The sequence below is a fragment of the Protopterus annectens genome, chromosome 7.part0 (assembly GCF_019279795.1).
Source record: "Protopterus annectens isolate FY-2018-M chromosome 7.part0, PAN1.0, whole genome shotgun sequence".
NCBI classification, from domain to species: domain Eukaryota; kingdom Metazoa; phylum Chordata; order Ceratodontiformes; family Protopteridae; genus Protopterus; species Protopterus annectens.
In genome coordinates this window covers 394217243-394242121 of record NC_056739.1, presented here as the reverse complement: position 1 = coordinate 394242121, position 24879 = coordinate 394217243, and the positions used below count along the sequence as shown (strand labels likewise).

The window sequence follows — 24879 nt, the reverse complement described above, 5'->3', positions numbered from 1 at the left end:
TTGCTGCGGTGGCTATGTCAAGTTTCCCCAGTGGTGTTACAGAACATGCAGGTGGATGGATTAGCAGAAGAAACCCCATGGGACAAGTAAAAGATCTCTTAATGTGATAGTAAAAAAGGCTTCCTGGACTGTAATTTGCATTATCAGTGGATCATACACTTTTCTCTTTGGGAATTTTTTGTTAAACATGCATAACAATCACCATCTAAGTAATATTTACCTGTATAAATTATGAAACTAGTTAGCCAAGTTAGAAAAAGTCCACAGCTGCTCAGCCGGAGAAGGGGAAGCTGAAAACTTACTTTCAGTGAGAATGGTTCACAGTGAGGGCCCAGCCGCTGACATTTGTTTGACAAAAGATGATGCTAACTAGGTCCAGGATCTGTGTTAAGCACACACACACACACACACACACACACACACACACACACACACACACACACACACACACACACACAACATGCGTCCATTGAAGTAGTATAATACACTGTTCATACATCAAATGTAAGCCTTCTTTGGCACCTGGAGAAATGGCAAGGACCAGTCTCACTACTCCACTGACCAATGACCTCAGTGGAAGTGACATAGATGCACAAGAAATATTCTGGTATCACCTTTACAAGGGTTGTTCAGGTATGACGAGAAAATCCCTTGCTAAGTGTCAGAGCAGAACGGTATTAGGAAAATGGTGGAGGTTGAGGAGTCGACAAAGTAATATACCATGGAAACCATGGCTAATGAAAGACAGAGGAGGTGTGAACAAAAAGTAATGAAGTATACACACAGAATGCAGTTTAGTATGAGAAGTAATTCTTTTCATGACATCTGAGGTTTTGTTCATGCTTGTTTTGTTTAATTTTCATTGCTTCGCACCATTCCATTGTCATTTTTGATTTTTTTTCCTGTTTGTCATTTTTTTTGCATTTCTAGCCATGTCCACCAGCTCAAGCCCTCCTAACTCTCCGACTTCAAGCTCCCCTCTCTCCTCTGCCCCTTCCCAGAATGCTGATGGCACTCATTTTATGTGTGTCTGAGTTGAAGTAAGTATTAGCATTGTTTTTGTTTTACTCAGAATTCTGATGTTATATCAATTGTCTACAGTTCTGTCATGCATTTATTTCTGTAGACGTTTCCTGTATTGGCTTTTGTACCCTTTTTTCAACATTTATGTACCTGGGTGAGTCATTCTAGTTTTATTGAAGTTCTGCTTTTCTCTAAGTCTTGTTCTGACATTTTAACAAAAAGATCATTGCTTATGATCACACAATAAAGAAAATCTATAATATAATTTGGTCATATTGATTAGGTCCATCCTCCAACATACTGGCATGTGACTGGCCTTGGGGTTCACGAGGATACCACTGGAATTGCTGCTAATATGTGTACAGTTGCAGGACTGACCTCCAACGTTGACTTTGGCAGCAGAAGCTGTACTGCCACCCAAACATCCCCAGGTCTAGACAGAAGCATGAAGGACTTCTTGTATATAGTTATTACCCCAGGAAAAGTATGGCTGCACAGAAGTGTTACAGAGTTAGAACCTTGTCCCCTGTCAGAAGACAATCATCCAGGTATTGCAATAGTTGTATTCACAGTGCAGGCAGATGTGCTTTTACACTGCCATACACTTGGTGAAAACTCCAAGTGCAGAGAAAATCTCAAATAGCAGGATAATTCACTGAAACCAACAGGTCCCACCTAGAAGTGAAAGACCCTTAGATATCTCCTCCTGAAATTAATGTGGATAAAGACATCCTGATGGTCAAAGTGAGCACATGTAGTCAGTATTTTTGAGGTGAGACATAATTGCACATTGATACAGTCACGTGAACTTCACCGTAGGGATGGACTTGCTTAAGATACAGAGGTCCAGAACTGGTGTTAAGTTGTACATTTTCTTTCTTAACAAAAAAAAAAAAAAAAAAACTTGAAGTACAAATTGGACGGCTTATTTTTTCAGTAGGTTCTGGACTCCATGGTGGGTAGCCTGTTTAGCAACTAAGTTGGGGGTTAGGTGAAAGAGAACAAAACCTAATGCATGTTTATCTTCTTGGACCTGTTTTACCTATTTATCTGTTGTAGTAGATGACTGTTTCATGGAATAGGGGAGAGAATCTCCCTCCCAGCATACTCATTGTATGGAAGTGGGTTGAGTGGAGAGTCAGAATGGGATAATCAGGATCACCGCTAGGTGTAATGAAACCAATAAACAATCTTGTGAGATGGGTGGAAATAACTCCCCAATACATCAGGCACACATCATCTCTTCTCTCATGGCTTTTTAGATGAGAGTCATTTGAAGTCCAGAGCCCTATATGAAAGGGGCATTCAGAAAGGTGGCTTCCTTGATATGAAGTGTGAAATGTAGCCAGGACTGTATGCACATACGAATGAAGGACCCTGCTACATTCATTGCCACAGCATTGGTGACACAACCTACAAAATGAGCAAGATGATGATGGAAGGCATGGCCATCTGAGATTTCAGCTTCCTGTCTATCAAACAAGGCCTCAAAATTTTCAACTGTCTTGTCTAATAGGTTCCATGAAAAAATAATAACATGGGTTTGGCAGTTCACTGCACTCATATCTAACTATGAGGGTAAGTTTTTTTACTTCCTGAAGTCAACCCAAGTCTCAGAATCCGAGTGGCCTCATGGGCTAATGCACTGTGGATGTTGGGCTGAGGCATATGAATACATTTCAGTGCTGCTGTAACCATAGTCTGCTCTGGGTATGGATTTCGTTTCATGATAAGAATCTCTGGGTGGGCAGAATATTCCATCTACCTTTCTAGTAAAATGTGCAACCATGTCATAGTGATTTTAGTTCTGCACAACATTATAGCAATTTGTTGGATTAAAAATGGCATCTGATATGAGTCCTTGCATGCTTGCTGCAGCCACCACTGGCAGAAGTCCTGTAGACATCCTCCTTTCTGTGTCATGGTCTTGATTTGTTTTAACTTTCTATGCTCCCAAGCAGGACAAGCAAACCTGGACATCACCCATTGGATAATTTTGTTATCCTTGTATTGCTTAATGAAGCAAACACTGCACACAAAAGTCAGGGGCCATGCCCTAAGCATTTATATTCTACCCCTTCCACTTCTTGCCCTTACAGGGTCTGGTATTCCTGGCTTACTCTGGCAGAGGATACAAGAGTTTATGCTTGATTGATGCACTGGAGGCTTTCAGCCTCCAAGGTTTAGCAGGAACTGGCCTTCCAAAAATTGTCCTTTCAGACAACACCACAGTCATGTGGTACATCAAACAACAGGGGAGGCACTCATTCATACACTCTATGGAATGGCTGCTGACCTATGGAATATGGTTCTGAGTTACAACATTCAGTTACAAGCAATTTTTTGTACCGGAAAAAAGAAAAACAGACATATTAAGCAGAACTACATACTATGCTCATGCTCACGAATGGATGCTACGGACATCTTCAAGGCCATCTATCACAAAGAAATGGGACAAATACAAATAGGACCCTCCATCCTCCCACCACAATCACAGAAGCTCTAGAAATTCTGCAAGGACACTTACTTGGAAGGTGGACTCCTATCTACTCTTATCCTGGCCTTTGAGCAGGGACATTTCCCACCTCTTCCTTTGATGCCTTTGATGCACAAGGTGCTAAGAAAAATCAAAGAGGATCATTCTGATAGCTCCCACTTAGCTCCAGACTGGGGGAACATGTACACTTGAAGGGATTACTGAGGAGCTATGGACACTACAAATGTATTCCTGCTCCAGTTAACTCAATGACTGCATCCAAATCCAAACCTGAAACCTGACAACAAAACTGAAAACTGCACATATGAACACCTAATACAACTAAAGAATTTATCCTTAAGGTTATAAGAGGAAATATATAGACCCATAGACCCTCAACAAGAAGGAAAAATGCAAGAAGGGTTCTCAAGGTTTCTCATTTAAGGGGGCAAAGTTGCATGTGTTTGAGTAGACCAACATCAACAAACTGGGAGCATTGCCAGCATTTGCCACAGGCCAAAAATTTCCTATCAAAATACATGCATCAGCTATTTCTGCTTCCTGCAGCAGCATCAGCCTGTCCTTTCTTTTTCCTCTCCTCAGGCCCAGAGGCCTCAAGAGAAAAGAACCTCAGCATAAACCTGGAAGGCACCAGCAATGTAAAACCTTGACTTTGACAAAAGAAAAGCAACAACTGACCTTTGACCTTTTGCAACAGCAAACACTCAACTCCTACACCTATCCTGGAAAACTGCTTGAATTACCTAACTTAAATAAGGTTTCTACTACACAGGCTAATGGCAGTACAACCCTTCCTAATCTTCCAAGATAGAGTTCCCATGAGAGTAAATCCTACATTTAATCTTCCATGGTATCAGAGTGTCTTCAAAAACCAGGCAGGCCCTTCCTACCTACACCTTCTTCAAATCCACAGAACCAGGGATAATCTGCTGCATACCTTGGATGTACATAGAAGAACTACGCTACTACCTGGAGCATACCAATGAAGAAAAACTGACCAGCTTCTTCAGGTATATGCAACAGGAAGGGAAGGAAAACAGTCTCCAAAGACTAGAAAAAATGCAATGGAAGAAATATTCATAGAGGATGTTCCTCCCATACAACAAAAGGCATTCCACAGAACATAAGGCCCTCACAGCACACACTACCACATTCTACAGACAGCTCACAACTACATTATAGAGGCTACAACTATACTACCACTGCTACTTGGGATTATAACTTATATATTTAAGCAGCATAAGCAGATCTCTGGTCTTAACCTGTCTTTTTCTGCTGTTTGCTGCCACTACTAACTACTTCCTTTTCTACCATAATTGGCCCTTTGATGGCTGGCTTTCTACCCATGGCATGGGACCCATAATTACACCCTAATGATGAGGTATCTAGTAAGCCTTGTACCTAGTATAAAAGGATTGATTAATGCAGATGTCGAACAGGAGGACATCTGCCCACCCTTCCCTCTGTGGTACTCTAGGTAGTTTGCCCTCCTAGGTAGCTAGCTGGGGGAATTGTACCTATGGGGTATTTGTTGTATATGTGTATTTACATTTGTATTTTTTTATTTGTTTTTTACTTCTCCAAAAATTTGGCATTTATGTAAATTAAATGGGCATTAGCCATTAAGCATCTGAACTTCTATCTGGAGAAAACGGGTGCGGCTGGAAAACTGCTACCAATTTGCAGCAGACCCGACGAACGAAGTGCGTGAGACGAAGAGGAACCCAGACTTTGCGAGGCCAGACCCGACTTCCTGCTGTGATACGAACGCCCATTGTGTGGGAATGACAACCGAATCCTGGGACAGACACTGCATTTTGTGCTTCTACATGCAGACCCATATCTACGTGTGTGGTGCATTGTTTGGTAGACCTGGCTATTTTGTTCTGAAGCTGCTATCAATATCTGCTAGATGGTGCCTGTGCGATGGCTCTAGCGTCCTCCTCACTGTGGGACAGGTGGGCACACATGGACTACTCACTCTCATTTTCTGTCCTGGCATTCTCTTCTGGAACCTGGACTCTGTAACCCAACTCAGGTTGTCTAGGCTTGCTGTCATGGCTCCAACACTCGACAGTACAGAAACCATCTAACTCCTGAGAATTTCCATAGATTTTGGATTATCAGAAGTGGGATAGAGAAGATGCTTCTTTCTTCTCATAGACATTTGTCACATCATTTCTATCCACAAACTCTTGTGAGAAACTAGCACATACATTTTAACTTTTTCTACATAGACTGTTAATATAAGGAGGCTTCAACTGTTTGCTTAAGTAGCTTGTTGAAACACCTGGAAGTAAATCTCTGAAACCGAGCAAGTCATGAGCCTGAAACGGGTGTAAAGGCCACCTTTTAGGACTGTCTTAAACTATTTGCCTCTATCCCCCAACGTTGTGTGACACATGATAGGCTGTGGGAAACAGAAGAAGCTCCTTGAGCTTTAAGTTCTTCTGACTCATGCCGAGACAGACTGACTTTGCACAGAAATGTGCAAGTTGGGTATAGTTGCTACCACCACTGTTAAGGATGAGGGAGGGAAAAGCAGCAAAGTAAAATAGGATATGCTCTGGATGAGTCACTACTCAGGTACCCAGCAGTGGCCCCGTAACTGGATCTAGTGTTAGGAGATCAGGTCCATGCACCCAGTATATCAGTGAAAATGCTTGCAACTCCAACTCCAGGTGTCTGAGAAGCTAGGGTATGAATGCTGCCAGGTGAGGTTCTGGAGTCCTCAGTAGCAGCCAGATCTGAGATGTGGTGGAAGAAAGTCACCCTGTAGGAAAAAGTTCTAGATAGAATAACCAGCATATGGGGAATCTAGAAATATGATTTATATATTTTGTCCATGGACAGTATAGTGGCATAGTAAATAGTGTTGCCACTTGGCTGGGGTGCTTTCTGTGGTTTGTCTGCATGTCCACCCTTTATCCATATGGGTTTTCTCTGAGTGCACCTCTTTCCGTTCACCTCGCAAAGACTTGCAGTCAGTTAATCATTGATATCTGAAATAACTTTGTGTGCGTGTGTGTGTGTGTGTGTGTGTGTGTGTGTGTGTGTGTGTGTGTGCGCATGTGCGTGCATGCGTGTGTGTGTAAAACCTTGTGCCCAGTGATAGCTAGGATAGGCTATGGCATCGGAAAATGAACAGGTGACTGTGATACTTTATATATGTGTGTGTGCATATGGATAGCTAGATACAGATATACATGTACACACACAAACACATTTGCTTTCACTGTGATAACTTGAACTACTGGGCAAGTTGTATTTTATCAGTTTCATTATCTGAAGAAAATGTAACCCAACACTAAAACAAATATACCTGAAATACATTTATAGAAAAGACCAACACCTCCTTATCACACACCACCACAATCTCTTACTTAATAGACTCCCGAGGAACTCTGCAGTGGGGAAAAATGAATATCCCCATTAACAACACACAGACATTTTACACAAACTACAAAATCACTTTGAGCAATATGTGTTCAAGTCTTTGATCTACTGCCTAGTATGATAAAGAAAACGTAATCAAAAGATCACTAAAAGAACTGGAAAACCTCTCTCTCTTTCTTTCTCTAAATGTGTGTGTGTGTGTGTGTGTGTGTGTGTGTGTGTGTGTGTGTGTGTGTGTCTATACACACACACACACACACACACACACACACACATGCACATGTACATTATGTGTACTTATACACACACAATTTCATTATCTATGATCCAACTTACTTAATGTTGAATGTAAAACAGCATCATTAAAAAGTTTGAACATGCATAATATCAAATGCTGTGCAAACAACACTAGCTTCCTATTTGTCTGAATAGCAGCAATGTTATGGGAAGGTTTTTTTAAGGTAAGGTTAGTGTTGGAGGCAGGTGTAGAGATAGGGTTAGCATGCGTTACTAAGGTGGTGCAAAGAGGCCCCAGGAGAGGACTAAAGAGGAATGGTCTGCTCACCTCTCTGAGTTTAAGGAGCCTATCATGGGCTGTGCTTGCCATTAATGAATCTTCAGTGGAGACCAAGAATTGGAGCATTCTGCTTAAGATGGGTGGCAGAGGGGCTGCATCTTTTGCAGTCATGGGTAATATGTCCATGCTGCGTTCATTGTATATGTCCCTAATGTATTACATAAGGCCCCAGGAGAAGTAAGGACAGGCACTTCGAAAAAATCCCCCAACAGCTGCCTTAGGTGACAGCTGTGCTGTGATCATCTCTCCTTCAGTAAAAAATAAATAGGAGGAGTCAAAGTAGTTTGACAGATGGCCAGTAGGCATGCGGGGGATCTATCTCTTAAGGTTTGGAGGTGTATGGTTAGAAGATGTTGCCACCTTCTATCATTCCAAGTGAAAGGTACTACACTTACGGAAGAAGAGCTAAAGGCAGAATATGCAAGATGGAAGCATCAGGTTAAAAGAAATCCAGAATAAGTCAAGGACCTGAGGGTCCTCCAAGATGGCTGCACACTGATTAACATGTTGATATGTGCTCTCTCAGTGTGAAAATTGAAACTCAGAAATAAAAGCTATAATATGAATCTGGGTAAAATTCATCTACTAGTCAGTAACAGGCTGGGCAACAGGATGGAAGACATTTAGATAAAGTAATAGAAAATCAACCAGAAAACGAGAAGAAAAAAAAAACTGACTGGAAAGAGACTTGCAGCTGTTCAGCAAAAAAGCGATTCAGGTTGCAGTTTTGGTAACAAGAGCTGACTTCAAATAATTTAGAGGAAAAACAAATCAAATACACTAGAGGTGTTTAACGTAAATGAAACAGTGCAATAATATACAATATCAAATAAAAGAAACACTGCAATAATATAGAATATCAAATATCAAAATGACTGGAAAAAATTGAGGATATAACAAGCTAGTCAGATGAACTGATACAACTGCAAAAATCAGAGGCTGAAACAAAAAAGAAAAGCTGGCTGAACATGAAGCTTCTCAAGAAAAGCCATTTCAAAAACAAGTGGAGTTAAAAGACAGAGCACACAGAGAAAATTTGAGATTTTCTGCTGTACTAGAGAAACTGGAATGAGAAGACTGCATTAATTGTCTGAAAGTGCAGATAACCAACTGGATTGGTGTTCCACAGCAGGGTTTGTTAACTGAAAGGGTACGTCATGTGTATGTTCCAAATTCTGCCACGGAAAAGCAGCCATGACCTATATTAGGATGCAATCATACCAACAGAAAGAATTCCTCCTGAGAAAATTGTGAAAGAAGGGAAAAGTATTAGAAATAGGGGACAGCAGAGTGTTTACAGAATATGATTATTTACTGTACACCAGGTAGCAGAGAAGCAAGTTTAATCCAACAATCAGGGATTGCTGAAAGGCTGGTGTAAGATTCAAGTTGTATCCAATGTTCTTCAGAATGTTTTTTATTTCCCTGCTGGATGAAAGGAATTTTTGGATACAGAACAGGCTAAGGAGGAAATAAAGTTTAGCCAACAAAGGGTGAGCCAGAAAGCAGAAGGGATGTCTGCTTCTCATTCCTCTGACAGTAACAAGTCATGTAGAGAGACTCAACAAGTGAAACCTTTTCCACGGATCCAAAGAAAAATGCTTGAACAACCAAAGAAAAATACTTTAGTTGACCAGAAGAATCACAAATGCCATAACTTGAATCAGGGACTTCTGTTAGGAGAAGTTGAGGATCAGAAAGAAGACATGCAACATTGTGAAATTAATGAATACATGACAGACTATAAAGCATCAATTCCATTTGATCTAGAAAATGACGTGGGAAATGTGGATTTGCAAAAAGTGAAAAAGACTGGAATTTTGTTGACTGTTAAACTGGTGGGTAAACTGTAAAACATATACCACACTTTCTCATTAATGTTTAGTTAGAAGAGCATTGAAGGGACTAAAGAAACAACTGTAAGTAAAGCATTTTTTGTTCTTCCTAATATTTGTATAAAAATCTAATAGTATAAATTACGTTATATCATAAAGCAGGTTGGTATAGTGTGCAGTCAGGGGTACTTTACATGTTAGTTTGGGAGAGTCTTATCTGTGTCTGCTGTGTATCTTAAATATATTTAAGCAAAAATACTTTAATTGTGAGGTATCCAGGCTTTACACAAAGGTTGAAAAAAGGAATGGTAAAATTAGTGTAATGCAATCTTGGACTGCTGTGGTGGGGGATGTAAAAAGGCATTGATCACATATGTAGAATTAAGATAATTTTCCCATTTTTGCAGAGGTAGATATGTAGAATAATGTCTACAGTTTGAGTTATAGATTTTTTCTTGAAAATAGTCTTAAAAAATAAGAAAACGATGAAAGGTATGGGAAATGGCATCTCTTTTTTGTATTTCTCATTAACCATTTTTCCATTAGCAAAGCTTTTCAGTGGAAGACAAGTAGTTTAGAGATGCAATCAATTAATCATGAGAGGGCAGGAAAGTTGTTCCAGGTAAAATTTACAAAAATTCTTTTACACATCTGCAAATACAGTAGCTGTATTTTTTCATTACCATCTTAAGATGGGAAATCTGCATGTGCAAGCAATTAACCATGCCAGGTCTAAACACTGCTGAGTGAATAATACAAGACACAATGTAATTAATATTTAAGGATACATTGACAAGCAGTCCAGTGAGATATGAATGAAATTTGAAACTGTGGGAAGTGAACTAATACTTACTATTTTAATAGCTTTAATTTAACAGTGTACAGTGTAGTTTATTTATTTAAAGGTTGCCAGTGCACTTTTTCTTAGGGCTGAACATTTAATGATTATTGAAAGCATGCAAGCTCTTTTTCACATCTGGGAGGGGAAAAGAGATAAGAAAAATAACAGATAATTAGTGTAAGTGGGACCCCAAGCTGTAGCATGCACTTTAGTATGAGTAACTCTTAATTTTAGATTTAATAATGCTTGTGGGAGCAATTGTTATTCTGAAGCAACTCTTCCTATGGGGGGGGGGGGGATAAACGTCATTTGTTGTAAATGTACATAGTTTTGTGTGTTTGTTCCAAGTTAAAAATGAATGTGGGTTCTGAAAGTTGTTGTTGTTTGTCTTTTCGGCTTTTCCCGGTTAGGGGTCCCCACAGCGGAACTCCGGTCCGCTAATTATTGACAGTCGATTTTTATGGTGCTGAGTTGCCAGCCCGATACCCAACCTTCAGCGAAGGCATGCCCATTCACGCATGTCTTTCGGATACCACTCGACCGTGGGGGGAGACATGCAGACTCCATACAGAAGGCACTCTAGCCGAGAATCGAACAGGAGAACCTCTTGCTGTGAGGCAACAACGCTTCCGCTGTGCCACCGCGGATGTTCTGAAAGTGGTATTTGCTTATTGTGTCAGTGTTTTCATTGAAGCAAAATGTCTTGAAAAATGTAACATAGGTTCAAATGGAGATCAGAGGCAACTAAACAAGAGAGCAGCCTGCCAAATATTAATGTGTGCATGTAAACTCAAAGTTGGAAATATACCTTTAAAAGAACCGTCACATATAATAGGTGGGAGTAATAGCTTTCTATCAGAATGGTTACATGTTATCATGGAGTGTAAATGGCCTTACAGGTGTAGACCAAAAGCAAAGAGTACTGAATTATATGAAAAAGTGTAGCAAGCAAATAGTAATGTTACATGAACCGCATGTGGATAGAAGTGAGCATGTACATTTCTCAAAGAAAGGATTTCATGGTGGACATTCAGTAGAACATCAGAGAGAAAGGAAAAGGGGATTAAAATAATGATTGCTAGGAGGAATCACCCGTGAGAGAAGAGGGAAAACCTCAGTAGTAGATTTGTGGTAGTAATGGGTTATTGGCATGGGAAGAGAATCACACTGACAATACATTTATTTTCTGCCTAAAACTGCTATTATGAAGCATGAGAGAATTTAGGGAGAAATTATACATTTTCAGCAAGGAATATTTATGGATAGGGACTAGAACCTGATTTGTAATAGAGAGGATGTATCAGGATGAAACAGAAGGGAAGGTATAACTGAAGAAATACATGAAAAGGTGAATTCAGTAGTAGGAGCCTAAACAGCATTTACATATTATTCCTCAAGGTAAAATAACTGGACTAGACTGCATATAAATTATATTTCACACAAACATGTATATTTAGTAGAAAGCTGTGAAAAGCATCTAGTAATTGTTTCAGATCCTGCACAAATAAAAACTAAGATAATGATGAAGGGTAATCGAGTAAAACATGTCACACTAACACTTCAATTCATTAAAGACAGAAGAGTATAAGTAATGGATAGTGGAAATAATATGAGAGTTCTTAAAGAAGACAGAAATGTCTGCAGAATGGATAACTACTGAGTGGTACAAAATGAAAATTGCTTTTAAAACATGGTAGAAATAAAAGAAATAAACATGGAAAAAAATAGTAGGAATTACTTAAAACGAGTTAAAGAAGATTAAACTATTTGAAATAAGGGAAATCTCTTAGAACAAGAAGAGGAGTAACCGCGAAGTACTAAAGGTAAAATAAGGGCTTACTTGGGATAATAAGTATGAATTTAGAAAGGTTGCTGTTAAGCAACTATTTCTGATAACGATTCTAGAACACAGAATATTTTAATACAACAAAAAGTGGAACAAGTTGTTGCCAAACTAGAGAGTCTTTAACAAGAAAACTAACCAGAGGTCTTATAAAAGTATTACAGATACCTTGAAAATTTTGTAAAAAAATATATATATTAAACCAGAGGAATGTAGAAATGAACAAAAGGCACTAATGGAAATGTTTATTAAGATTTAATTATGCCAAGGCAGATGAGGCTTGACAACTAATAGATGTTATTCGTGTTTCACTGTTGCAGTCATCACATTTGGGTTATCTGCCTGCAGGTAGCCCTCAGCCGGCCTGAATACCAGAGTTTTCAGATTCCTGCATTGGATGCTGTCTCTTCTTCCATGACGTCAGGTCATCAGGGGTATAAAACATGCAGCCAATGCCATTATATCAGTCTTTCGTGCAGTGCGGTGCCTGAAGCAGAAGCAGTGTGCAAGTGCCGGTCAGCTGACTCCTGAAATTTTCGTTTCCGAGTTTCAGATCCGAAGTCTTCAAAAAAGATAAGTACCCTATTGGGGATCCTTTTTTTTGCTCCAACCGATGTCAGTAAAAGTTAATAATTGTCTTACCTCTGGAAAGCAAATACCTCATAGAGATTTTTATTCGTACTGCATCCCCTGTTTAGGCCCAGACCACAATGTCCCTCGCTGTCGGTTTTGTGCCTTGTTCAACCCCCAAACTATTCATCATTGGGCTATCTTTGCAGTAAATTACTTTCATACTCGGTATCAGTACTCAGAAATGGCTTTGTTAAGCCATCCATCTACCGATCTTCTGACAAAATGTAAGGATAAAGACAGACACAGACCACATAGGTCCAAAACTGCCGACGACGCTTCCGTTAAGCTAGTCGCCAGTGCACCGGTACTCAGTGAGGTGCTTTCACAGCCCCTGATACCCACTGCTTTGGATTCACAGGCCTCTACTGAGACCCATTTGGAGTCCGGTATGCCACAAGATGTGCTTATTCGACTATGGAACCTGCGGATGTCTCTATCTTGGATGGGTCCGGAGCCGCTGTGCAGGCACCAGCTTCTGAGGGTGTATTCAAGCCTGCAGACTTGCATTTTAAACCAATGCCATTGTCTTCATCCAGGCCTAAAACTCGCACCACGTCTAGAAAACTGGCAACCAAACCACAGGCTCAGGCCAATATGCCTAAAAAAAAATGCTTAGAATGGCTGAAGACCTTATTACCTTAATTAGGGGAAGCCAGCCTTCCCCCTCTAAGAGACCTAGAACTGATTTTCCTTCTGATTCTTCTGATCAGGAATCTGATATTTCTGCTTCTTTTGATTACCAGAATTTGCCCTTATCTACCTATGAGGATTCTGATGCAGGGGATTCCATTCCCTCTGCTTCCCCCTCCAGAAGATTTTTCTTTCGGTAAAACCTTGCAAACTCTTAGGGAGCATTTCCGCTGGGAAAGCCAGGATTACTCTGACTCCAAAAAAAGACTTGGGGAATTCTTACTCCTTCCTCAACACAGGTCTTTAGCTGTCCCTCCTGTTCTGGACATTGTAGATGATGCTTTCTTGGAATCTAGCCTTTCCCCACTTCACCTCCAGCTCCCAGAAAACCTGACAGGTATTACAGAGTACCTGACTCTCACAAGTTCCTCTTCAAGAATCCTACTGCGGATCCAGAGACCATTTCCCAAGAACCAAAAGGCATTAAGGCTACTGCTGCCAAAAATCCTACCCCTTCTGATAGAGATTCTAGAGCCTTAGACAGATGGGGTAAGAAGGTATACACTTCTGCTACTTTGGCCATTAGGGCTTTAAATTGCAAGTTTCATATGCTAAAGAATCAGCAGCATATTATGGGACTACTTAAACAGAAAATGATGTTGATTCCTGACTGTGCTGAACACAAAGAATTACAGGATTTAATGCATTCTGCAGAACAAGTTGGAGAACATACTTTGCAATGTGGTTTTGATGCTTTAGAAGCTTCTTGCAGGGCTACTGTCACTGGGTCTGTACTTAGAAGGCATGCTTAGCTTAAGGAGCAAAACTTGCCAGATCATGTTAAAGCTAAATTACTGGATGCTCCCTTAAACCAAGACCGCCTTTTTGTCAACAAAGCAGAAGAAGTCCTCAAAAGGATGGAGGAAAAAGCTAAATCTATGTAAACTGTTAAAAGATTTCCTACAAGTACAGCCTCCCAGATTTAGTAGGCATTGGCCTTCAAAGAACTGGCCCTTTCCAGTCTCTAACAGGCCTTCTCAGTCCAAACCCAGGAACAGCAGACCACCTAGGTTACAGTCTCAGGCTGCACACAGACCTAAGCAGTGGGGGCTCCCACTTCCAAAGCAGGGAGTAGTAGGCCACCCCCTATGGAAAAATGGCACAGTGACTCAACCTTAACCCTTCCAAGCTCTGCTCAACTGCCTGCTCCCTTAGGAGGAAAGCTCGCCCTGCATGCAAAAAACTGGGAACTCATTACCCAGGACAAATGGGTTTTGAAAATAGTTTCCCAAGGATACAGATTCCACTTCCACACCCTACCAAGCCCAAACGGTTGGCCAGACCTACCCCCAAATCAGTGGGCGGAGGCCCAACAGCAGGTTCTCTCTCTTCTATCAGGGCTATTCAACCTGTCCCAGCAGAACAAAGGGGACAAGGTTTTTATTCAAGACTTTTCCTGGTACCCAGAAAAGACAGCTGCTGGTGTCCTATTCTGGACTTCTCTAGTCTAAACACATTTCTGGTAATTCCAAAATTCAAAATGCAAACACTTCAACAGCTTCTTCCTATGCTAGGCAAAGATGCCTGGCTGGCAACCTTAGACTTTAAGGAAGCTTACCTGTACATTCCAATAAGGGAATCTTGCAGGAAATACCTACGCTTCAGGGCAGGCTCCATGCACTATCAGTTCTCTGCACTTACCTTTGGCTTATCTACTGCACCCAGGGTATTCACAAAGTGTCTAGCTCCAGCCATTGCATTTTGCAGGCAGAGAAATATTCAAATATATCCATACTTGGATGATTGTCTGATTCAGGAAGAAAGCCAGGACTTGCTATTACATCTGGCATTCGTAAAAAAACTTCTAATCTCACTGGGGTACACCATAAATGAAAAGAAATCTCACCTAGTACCCTGCCAACAGATTGTATTCCTTGGAGCAAGCTTGAATACAACTTCCCAGATGGCTTTCCTCACTCCAGAGAAACAAGTTTATTTGACAACCTACTTCAAACTATTGGGCACAAAACCCCAGGTATCTGCAAGGAAGATTCTGCAAGCCCTGGGGTTCATAGCCCCTTGCTTTCTACTAATTCCATATGCAAGACTGCATATGAGGAAACTACAGTGGTATCTAAAAGCCTATGGTGTCAACATTCTCAGGACCTGGAATCAATGATTCCTATCATCCCTTGTATAAAGACAGAGTTCCTTTGGTGGGCAGAGGCCTACTACCACAACAAGGGGTTCTCTTTCACTCTACTCCCTGCCGCCCAAACCCTAACAACAGTCACATCAGAATATGCATGGTGGGCTCACTTGGCAGGGCAGTGCATTCAGGGCAAATGGAACCCGAGACAGATGCACCTGCATATCAATCAAAAAGAAATGTTAGCTGTACAGAATTCCCTGACAGCCTTCAAAGACCACATTCTTCCAGGACAACTATTGGTAAAGACAGACAACATCACAGTTATGTGGTACATAAACAAGCAGGGGGAATCCTCTTGTACCCTCTCTGCAGACTAGCCATGGCTCTGTGGAACACAGCCTTGAGCTACCAAGTGCACCTACAAGCTCATTTCCTGCCAGGCAAGCTAAATTCACTGGCAGACGACTTAAGCAAAAATCTCATGGACCCACACGAATGGAAACTAGAACCAGAAATATACAACCTCTTGAGGAACAAATGGGGGACTCCAGAGGTAGACCTGTTTGCCTCCCCTCAGAACTACCAATTGGACAAATTCTGCATAAGGACTCCCCACAGTCAAGCTTGGAAAGTGGATGCCCTGTCCTTTACCTGGGAAAGCCTCTTGGTTTATGCCTTTCCCCCTCTGCCTCTCCTCTTGAAGGTTCTGCTAAAGATGAAACAGGACAAGCCAAGGACAATACTGATTGCACCAGACTGGCCACGTCAGCACTGGTACCCCCTCTTGCGCAGTATGATACTGCTGGAACCATGGCACCTGCCTCAGACCCCTCCCCTGCTGTCCCAGCAGGTGGGCAAGATTCTGCACCCTTAGCTTCAAACCCTGAACCTTGCAGCCTGGCTAATTCCTTGACCTCTTCAATAGCATCCCTCAGTAAGCAGGTGTTAGATGTCATTCTGGAGACAAGGAGGCCTAGTACTAGAAAATCCTGTGCTGAAAAGTGGAAAAGATACTGTTCCTGGAGCCAGACTCAGGGGATGGGCACAACGGCGCCCAGCTTATCTCATATTCTTCAGTACTTAACAGAAATGCTCCACAAGGGCCTATCCTTCTCGTCAATTAAAATTCATGCCTCTGCCATTTCTGCACATTATAATACTGAGCCACCCCTCTTCTCTCACCCCCTGCTAAAACTATTCCTTAGAGGGGCCAAAAATTTAGGACCCCCCCAGGAGACCACCCACTCCAGCCTGGGACCTTAACTTTGTATTGGAAAAGCCCCCCCCCCTTTGAGCCAGCTGCAACAGCAGAGTTGAAATTCCTTTCTTGGAAAACTGCCTTCCTTCTAGCCATCACTTCAGCAAGAAGAGTGTCTGAATTACAGGCCCTCGTGTAGTGGAGCCCTTCATTATCTTCCATGCAGACAGGGTTTCCCTCAGGACCAATCTTTCCTTTATGCCCAAGGTGGTGTCTAGTGTGGCCATAAATCAGCCCATTCATTTGCCTACTTTTTTCCCTAATCCACAAAACAAAGGGGAATAGATACTACACTCTCTGGACGTGTACAAACAACTTAGATTTTATTTGGACAGGACTAAGCCTCACAGAAAATCTGAACAGCTGCTAGTTGGCTTTGCTGCAGGGACAGAGGGGAAGGCCACTTCAAAGCAAATAATTTCCAAATGGATAGCCCATTGCATTAATTTCTGCTACAAGCACCATGGAAAACCTACCCCACAGGGGATAAGATCACATTCAACCAGGGCTGCATCTACCTCTGTGGCCTGTCTCAGAGGCGTCCCTACCAGGGACATCCTAGAAGCTGTTACCTGGAGCTCTGTACATACTTTCACCAAGCATTACCACATACCTATTTTTTCTAAATCCAGAGCTGGTTTTGCCACTGCAGTCTTGCAGGGCTTAATAGCTGGCCCTAATGCTCTCTAACTTCCTTCTCCCTTCCTTAGCTTTGGGAATCAACCCAAATGTGATGACTGCAACAGTGAAACATGAAGAACATAGTACAGTTGTGTACACTTGCCATCAATGTAAATGTTCAAGTGTATTCACTGTTGCAGTCCTGTTACCCTCCCTCCAGTCCCCTGACTTCTCTTGGCTCTACCATTCCTTCTTGTTTGGTACATTTAAGTTTTTTTGGTGTATTTGCTTTTTGATGGAGGTGTACCATAACATATAATTGCTTCCCATTGTGGGGGCACCTGACATCTGAGGCAAGAAAAACTGATGTAATGGCATTGGCTGCATGTTTTATACCCCTGACGACCTGACATCATGGAAGAAGAGACAGCATCTGACACAGGAATCCAAAGACTCTGGTATTCAGACTGGCTGAGGGCTACCTGCAGGCAGATAACCCAAATGAGATGACTGCAAAAGTGAATACCCTCAAACATCTACATTTATGGCAAGTGCACACAACTGTTCTTTATGATAGGAGGAAAAGAGATAAAAACAGTTATGTATAATAGAAATCAGCAGGGAAGTCTCCAGGAACAGCTATTATTTCAGTGGAAGTTTGTAGGGAAGACCGTGATAAAGTTATATTTGAAGGTGTGTGTGTGTGTGTGTGTGTGTGTGTGTGTGTGTGTGTGTGTGTGTGTGTGTGTGTCTGTGTGTGTCTGTGTGTGTGTGTGTGTGTGTGTGTGTGTGTGTGTTTGTGCGCGCGTGTGCGTGTGTGTTGGGGGATGGATGCAAACATCCTCCATATTACACAAGTTGTGTAATATAGTTATTCAGAAAGGCTTGTGCTCCTCAGCTTCTGTGAAGGGTGCACCCAGTCACTTCAGTAGGGAACGCTTGTACTATAATTGAGCAGATCATAGCTACACAGCTCAGCACTACTCAGCTACAACTTTCTCAGCGATGTTCTTACCTGCAGCTGCTCAACGTGCATGGTAAATCACAGCTATTTCTAGAAGGGATTCAGAGGCATGCTAATTAGGCACATTTCCAAACTGCATTACAGCCAAGCAGAGAAACTTTGCTAGACTAAGCACAGCATGGAGCTCATTCCCAAGTGTTTATGAATATTGCCCTGCATGTACTGAATGTCCTTGGATGTCTTTGTAGTGTCCATATACAGCCTCCTGTCATAGTTGAGCCAAATATCATAACAAGTTACTATAGCCAGATTATAAATCATGTTCTTATTGAACCACTGTGAAATAGTTAATGTCATAACATTAGCAGTAACTGTATCCAACAGTGCTACAACACTGAACCAAATAAACATCTTTTGTATCAAAGTATACCTTCAGTATATCCTGAAGCATAGCTAAGGTTGAGTGAAGGGGCACAAGGTGTCAAGGAGTACAATCATCAGATTTGTTTTTTTTTTCTTCTTAGTTTAATGCTCCTAGTCCTCATTGTAAATGTGAGGGCAGAGAAAAGAAATGGAGGGCTTTAAGACTTGGCACACTCAAACATTTATTTATTTATTTTTTAACATGAGGGCGTTTTGGACATGAGGGGATAAGGAAGTGTGCCAGCTTGGACAACAGACTTTTTTTAAATTGCTGTCGCTCAGAATATAAGTGCGTGACAGGGTAGGGGTTGTGGAACTGGCACTTCTCCTCATAGCCAGAAGCGCCAGAGTAGAGGGTGATGAGGCAGCAGGGATCTGGTTTGGACTGAGAGAGTTAGAATTTTTTTTTTTTTTGCTTGCTTGCTGCTGAAATGAATAGCTGGACAGTCTGGGCGCCATATTGAATACTATCCCTGGGTGCTAGAGGAGCCAGCAATGCTTTTGAATATTCCTAATTATACAATGACTGCACATTACTCTTCAAAAGTCTGCATGTTGATTGGACAGCTCAATGAGCGTGCTCATTGTAAATCAAGCATATACCAATAGAAAAAAGTCTGGCCACTGAAATATCCCATTGAATGACCAGACTTTCTATTGGTATATGCGGAGAGACAGAGCAAAATACGAGAAACATCAGTTACATTTTGCAAAACCGTACAATCTGAAACATACCTGATTTTCTTTGCATTTCTGCGCTGTCCCTCAAAAAATCATGGCAGTTAAAAAAACAAACAAAAAAAAAAATACAAAAAACAGCAATAGAAATTTTCTCTTCTCTGTTGCTTCTCCTGCATTGTACTTATGCACTGTGCAAGCGTGGGGAATGTAAGTCCCATATGAATGTGCAATACTTCAGTAAGCATCGAAAAACAGGGAGGAGCACTACAGTGCCATTATACAATAACATTATTTAAAAAAGGTAAATAATTTCTTTCTTTAATAATGTCATTGTATAAAAACAATAATCCATGACTGAGTGTGGGTATATCTGGATTTACCCACTGTTGGCTTTGAGTACTTAGGTTTAGTCCTCCTGATCAAACCACACCAACTGTGGGTAAATCCTGATATACCCAAACCCAGACATGGATTATTGCTTAACTGTGACCTACATAGGTGTGTATCTTGGCCAGAGTGTTATGTAAGTAGGCATCCTTCTTACAGTTCAGTGTTAACCTTATACAGTTTCTATGTCGGAATACTTGGGTAACAAAAACAGTACTCAATATTAGTCTTTTAATGTTGGTAAAACAAACTGTGAGCTATGTACTTGTTCAACTTGAATGAAAAACTGCTATAAATCCTTTTACAGTACCTGCAATAACCTTTCCTTCCTCATAAAAGAAAATTCTTGGTGGCACAGATTTAGTATCAGAAAGATCAGAAATCCATAGATAAAACAAAACAAGTATGGTCAGATTTCAGAATAAACTAAAGGTAAGTATTACCTTAATCCATCTTGTACAGAAGATCACCTGATCTCTTACAGATGATGTAAGATATCAGGTTTAATGACATTTTAATCCATAAATCCTGAAATGTTTTGAATGAAGGAGAAATTCTCATTGTGAAATGGATTGTTTTGCCCTTAACATATGAAGGAGTTTCCTGTGGAACACCTCTTTCACAAGCAAGTTATAATTATTCATGTGTTGCTATTGTTTTATTTTAGTAGGTATATACTTACTGGGCACAACAATAACCAACTTCCTATACCTGCCTCTGAGAGTGAATAAGTACCACTAGAATCCGATGGGGACACAGTCTTCCTTTTATGGATTCATGTGTTTACAGGACTTGACTTCTGCAAAGACCCAACTCATGCTTTGGTCAAGAAAGAAGCAAATACTTTTGCCTTTTTAATTTTTGTAGCTTGTTTGCATTTAGAAGCAAACACTTTTGCCTTCTTACTTTTTGTAGCTTGTTTGCATTTTGTACAAAACTCAATCTTGACCCAAATTAAAAACAGAGTGTGGAGATCATTTGGGCTCTCAGGCTACCACAGTTGCATTTGTTGATCAAAATATGAGAGAGTTGAAATGTACTAAAAACAATGCACTTAAAAGCCACTTTTAGGAAAGAGGTGTAATGCACAACAGAACATTTCTTCTAGCAGCAACAGTAGGCAATGTTCAGGAAAGTGAGAAGACAGCAAAGTGGAGAATCTGGAGTGTAGAAGGGGGCCTCATCATAACTACCTAGCCAGCACATAACACGAGCTGGTGCCTCTCTGGGAGTATGGCACTGCTTTAAAAAGTTCTAGGCAGAGAAATATACAAATGAGGTACTTAAAACCCAAATTCTGTAATTTACTGTTGTAGAGACACTCCCAAAGAAGGTTCAATGGATTTGAATGAGTAGAGGATGAAAGGACAGGTAGCGAAAACATGATATAGGTATAAAAGACACTAGCAAGTAAATGCCGTGGGAGTACATCACATAGGGAAGTTAGGACATGAATGAGGGAGCATGGCCTGCAGATCAAGAAAAAAAAAGTTTAATCTTGATATAAAAAAGTAGTTTTTCACAAGGTAAATGGAACTGATTAGTAGAATGGTCAGTAACAGCTAATACAAGATGCGTGGGATTCGCGGGTGGATGGGATATGAGGCCAGTTATCTTAACGGGCTATGACACTCAAAGCAGACTAGATCATTTTTACATAAACTAGTTGGCAGAAGCATATAATCTATCTTTTTCAATATCTTTAGAAGGTGTACTTCACATTGTGTTGAATATTTTTTTTTCTCCTGCCATTTAAACAGCATTACTTTTGTTTGGAATTGCAAACTTCATCATAGTGATGGGCAGCAATGCCCAGCACTTGAAACACATTATATATGACTTTTCAGAATTGACAGTTATCATTAAGGATAAATAAATAACAACAGCTTGTACTAATATTTCAACAGTAAATCGATTTAAACTACATCTGAAGGAATCCAAGTTCTGTGCATTTATTTTGTATGGTGCAGGATTTCTTTAAAGTTAAATACTAGCAGATAGTAATTGTGGAAATTTATTGCAGTAATTAAAAAGACAATAATGTGTCCTGCATCTGTAGCTTAAAGAAAATGAACTAATTTTGAAAGACGTGACTAACTTCACCTTTGTTTTTCTCTCTAGCACAGGCTCTGGCTGCTGTTAAATTCCATGGGGCAACATTCTGACTTTTATTATGAAGACTTTTTTCAAAAGATGTTTATTTTTATGTACAAAACTGGCTATCTTGAGGACTCTGATACAGAGAATGAAGGCCAGGAAGACAGACCACTAAAGGCCTTGTGACTTGGAGAGTGGTGACTTCATAAAAGCCGTTTGTATAGGGTGCACCGGAACATTCATATTCTCAGTCACCATCTCTTCAGAAGTGGGTCACTGCTTTGCCCTTTGTAAATATTCTCTGTGTGCTCTCTGCTAAGCAGACTTTGATGTGAAGTTGAAAGTTATCAGCATTCCTCCTACAGGGATAAAAAAGAAACAGAACTTATTTTTATGCAAGGCTGAATAACAGGAGGAAGAAATATTATGAACTATATACCCTGAAGGAAATTGTGAGCCTTTTATAGCTGTTGATTAATACTGACTGGATATGTATATTTAAACCACAGTAATATGTTTATTGCGGTTCGGTAGCAGGGGGACAGCAATTTAACCCAGCTGTTTTGGAATGTAATCCTGTCTGTGCTAGTCATACCACAGTGGATTCATTCTGCTACTTGTAAATCTTGAGAAAGGAAAATCTGTTACGGAGTGTCTCTATTTTTATGCTATCTCAGACAGTTTATGTTGTGCAATATGTCTGCTTTTGACAATGATGTATGCTTATAAGGCTGTCAAATAACAAAACTAGTATCCAGGCACAGGTGTTTACTGTTAACAGAGAAGGGCAAAGTCTAAAATGCCAACAAATGTTTAATTCACTGTCTGTATACCTCGTGAATAGGCTGAAGGTTTGAATCTGCAGTGCACAGATTCTGTCCTATGCAGGTGGGTCATGAGGGTAAACGTTCTGGGAAATGTTAATGTTTCACAAAAAGTGAAGACCTGTACAATCAAAATGGCATCTAGATTCATATTTGAATACAAAATATCCTCCCATCTCCTTGCTACTGTCTGTTTAGAGTAAGACACGCAATGGATGTGGGTGTAACTCCTCTTTTCATTAATGGGGTGTGTTTACAGTTTGTGTCCATTTGCAAGAAACTAAGAAAAGCCCTATGGTCAGTGCCCTTCCTTGAAGAAGCACAATACTGTTGAAGACAAATTTTCATAAAAATTGTTCTTGTCTCTCAAAAATTTCAAGGTAAACCCTGCTTCTGGCACAAGGAGGTGGACCGGTGCCTTCAGAGTATGTGCAGTATGTGAAGAGTTCAAGGGCCACCCACAGACTATCACAAAGTTAGTGAAGGAGAGAAACAAACTACAAGACCTTTCTTTACACACAGACATGATTGTACATTAGCTCACATTTGAGGCACTGCCCAGTTAACACTCATGAGACCATCACTTGCTGTCCTAGAAAAAAATATTTCACTCTCCTGAATGTTACCTATTCCAGAAAAAGCACACCCATGTTATATAGACATATATAATATATATTATATATATGTATGTATACTGAATGTGTATTGCTTGTTTACCTATGTATATATTACCTGACACTATGTGTGTAAAATATACCTAGCGGAAATCACTGAGGTATTAAAGTGCTGGGTATATTTCTGGCACAGATTTATTAAATGCCATTTGCTGGCAAATGTATTTTATTTTTATTTTTAAACATGTAGAATATTTAGAGGGAATACTATCACCAGGATGATCTGGATATTTTCCTTCATAAATTGTATCCATTTTTTTAGGGTGCCCTTTGACATGGAGTGGAAAAGCTTTTAAAATTTAGAATAAAAAATACATTTCAGAACACTGGAACCTCACAAAAAGTGTGATTGTAACGCTATTAAACTCTTCTTAGTTCTCTTCTAATCGTTTAATCATCTAATCATAATCCCACTCATTTTTAAATCAAAAGTAATTTCCAGGGTCCTTTACAAACACCATTGTAATAAGAATGGCACGGGAAAGGATGGGTGATGGGAAGTAGTGCTGCCATCACAACACCAAGCAGAGGGACAAGTCTGTTTGTTTTACTGTTTTTTTTTTTTTTTTTTATGTTATGAAGACCATTGCCCCCCATGAAGGTACTGCATTGTATTTGGATGGTCATCCTTAAAGGAACTTCTCATATCCACAAATATTGGGAATCAAATGCTCTTCACCATGTTTTGGTGGTTGGGTATGACAGAATGCTGCTGACTTCTCTAAGATGACTAAGATTACTACCTTAGTTTAAAGTTCAAGATTTTTTAAAAAACAGAGTAAAGTAAATGTGAAATAAAATCTGGGGTTACTCAAGATCTCAGATGTGGAGGAAAAGCTTGCAAGTTGATACAGACTGGAGCAATGTTTGTTTTTTCAACAGCGAAAGTATATTACTGAAGCTGGTTCCAAAGCAGAGAAGTACTAAACAGTGCAAACTAGTATAAGTTCAGCATGTGGCAAAAATCAAAGAAAAACAATTGCTCTGAAAGTATCATGGTTTAAACGCATATCAGGAATTATGTCATAAATGTAATGGCATCGGCTATAATAGTTTCCATCACTTTCTAGGGAAAGTAGATTTTTCCTGATGAATCAGTAGACAATGTTTATGAACTATCTACTTCTTTCAGTCATGAATGACTTGCTCTTTCCAACTATTACACATACTTTCTCTATATGGCTTTTTTCAATAGCTGTAGTCAAGGCTAGAAACACAAGTTAGAGAACTGAGGTATTACAGTTTCTCTTATACGAAAGGATAAGTTACTCATCACTCTTTATGACAGATACTGTCGCAAGATATGGAATAGTAAGTTACAACATTTGTTCAAAAATGATATCTTGGCATGTTTGCCAGTCACAGCTTGCTCATTAAAGTAATGTCAGCTGGGTGAGACTGAGAAACACTGTCTTTGTGAGCTGGGAATTCATTCAGTCTCTGATTAACTGAGATAAAAAGTGGTGGTAGCCACCCCCTCCATTACAGTTAGAGGTACACACTGGATGAGTAGTAATGAATAA

At 40.3% G+C, this 24879-nt stretch overlaps 1 protein-coding gene across 19 annotated transcripts in view; it reads left to right on the top strand.

The window, feature by feature from the left end:
* Positions 1-23688, top strand: part of PLEKHA6 (pleckstrin homology domain containing A6) — a 1822600-nt gene extending 1798912 nt beyond the window's left edge. For 16 of the 19 annotated variants that reach the window (XM_044076969.1, XM_044076965.1, XM_044076964.1 and 13 more), the window contains 2 exons: positions 931-1040; positions 21883-23688. In XM_044076969.1, coding sequence (XP_043932904.1) covers positions 931-1034 — 104 coding nt within the window. In that variant the 3' untranslated portion in view covers positions 1035-1040; positions 21883-23688. The remainder of the gene's footprint in view (positions 1-930; positions 1041-21882) is intronic. The other 3 variants (XM_044076967.1, XM_044076976.1, XM_044076972.1) reach the window with 3 other exon arrangements.
* The last annotated feature ends 1191 nt before the right edge of the window (positions 23689-24879 follow it).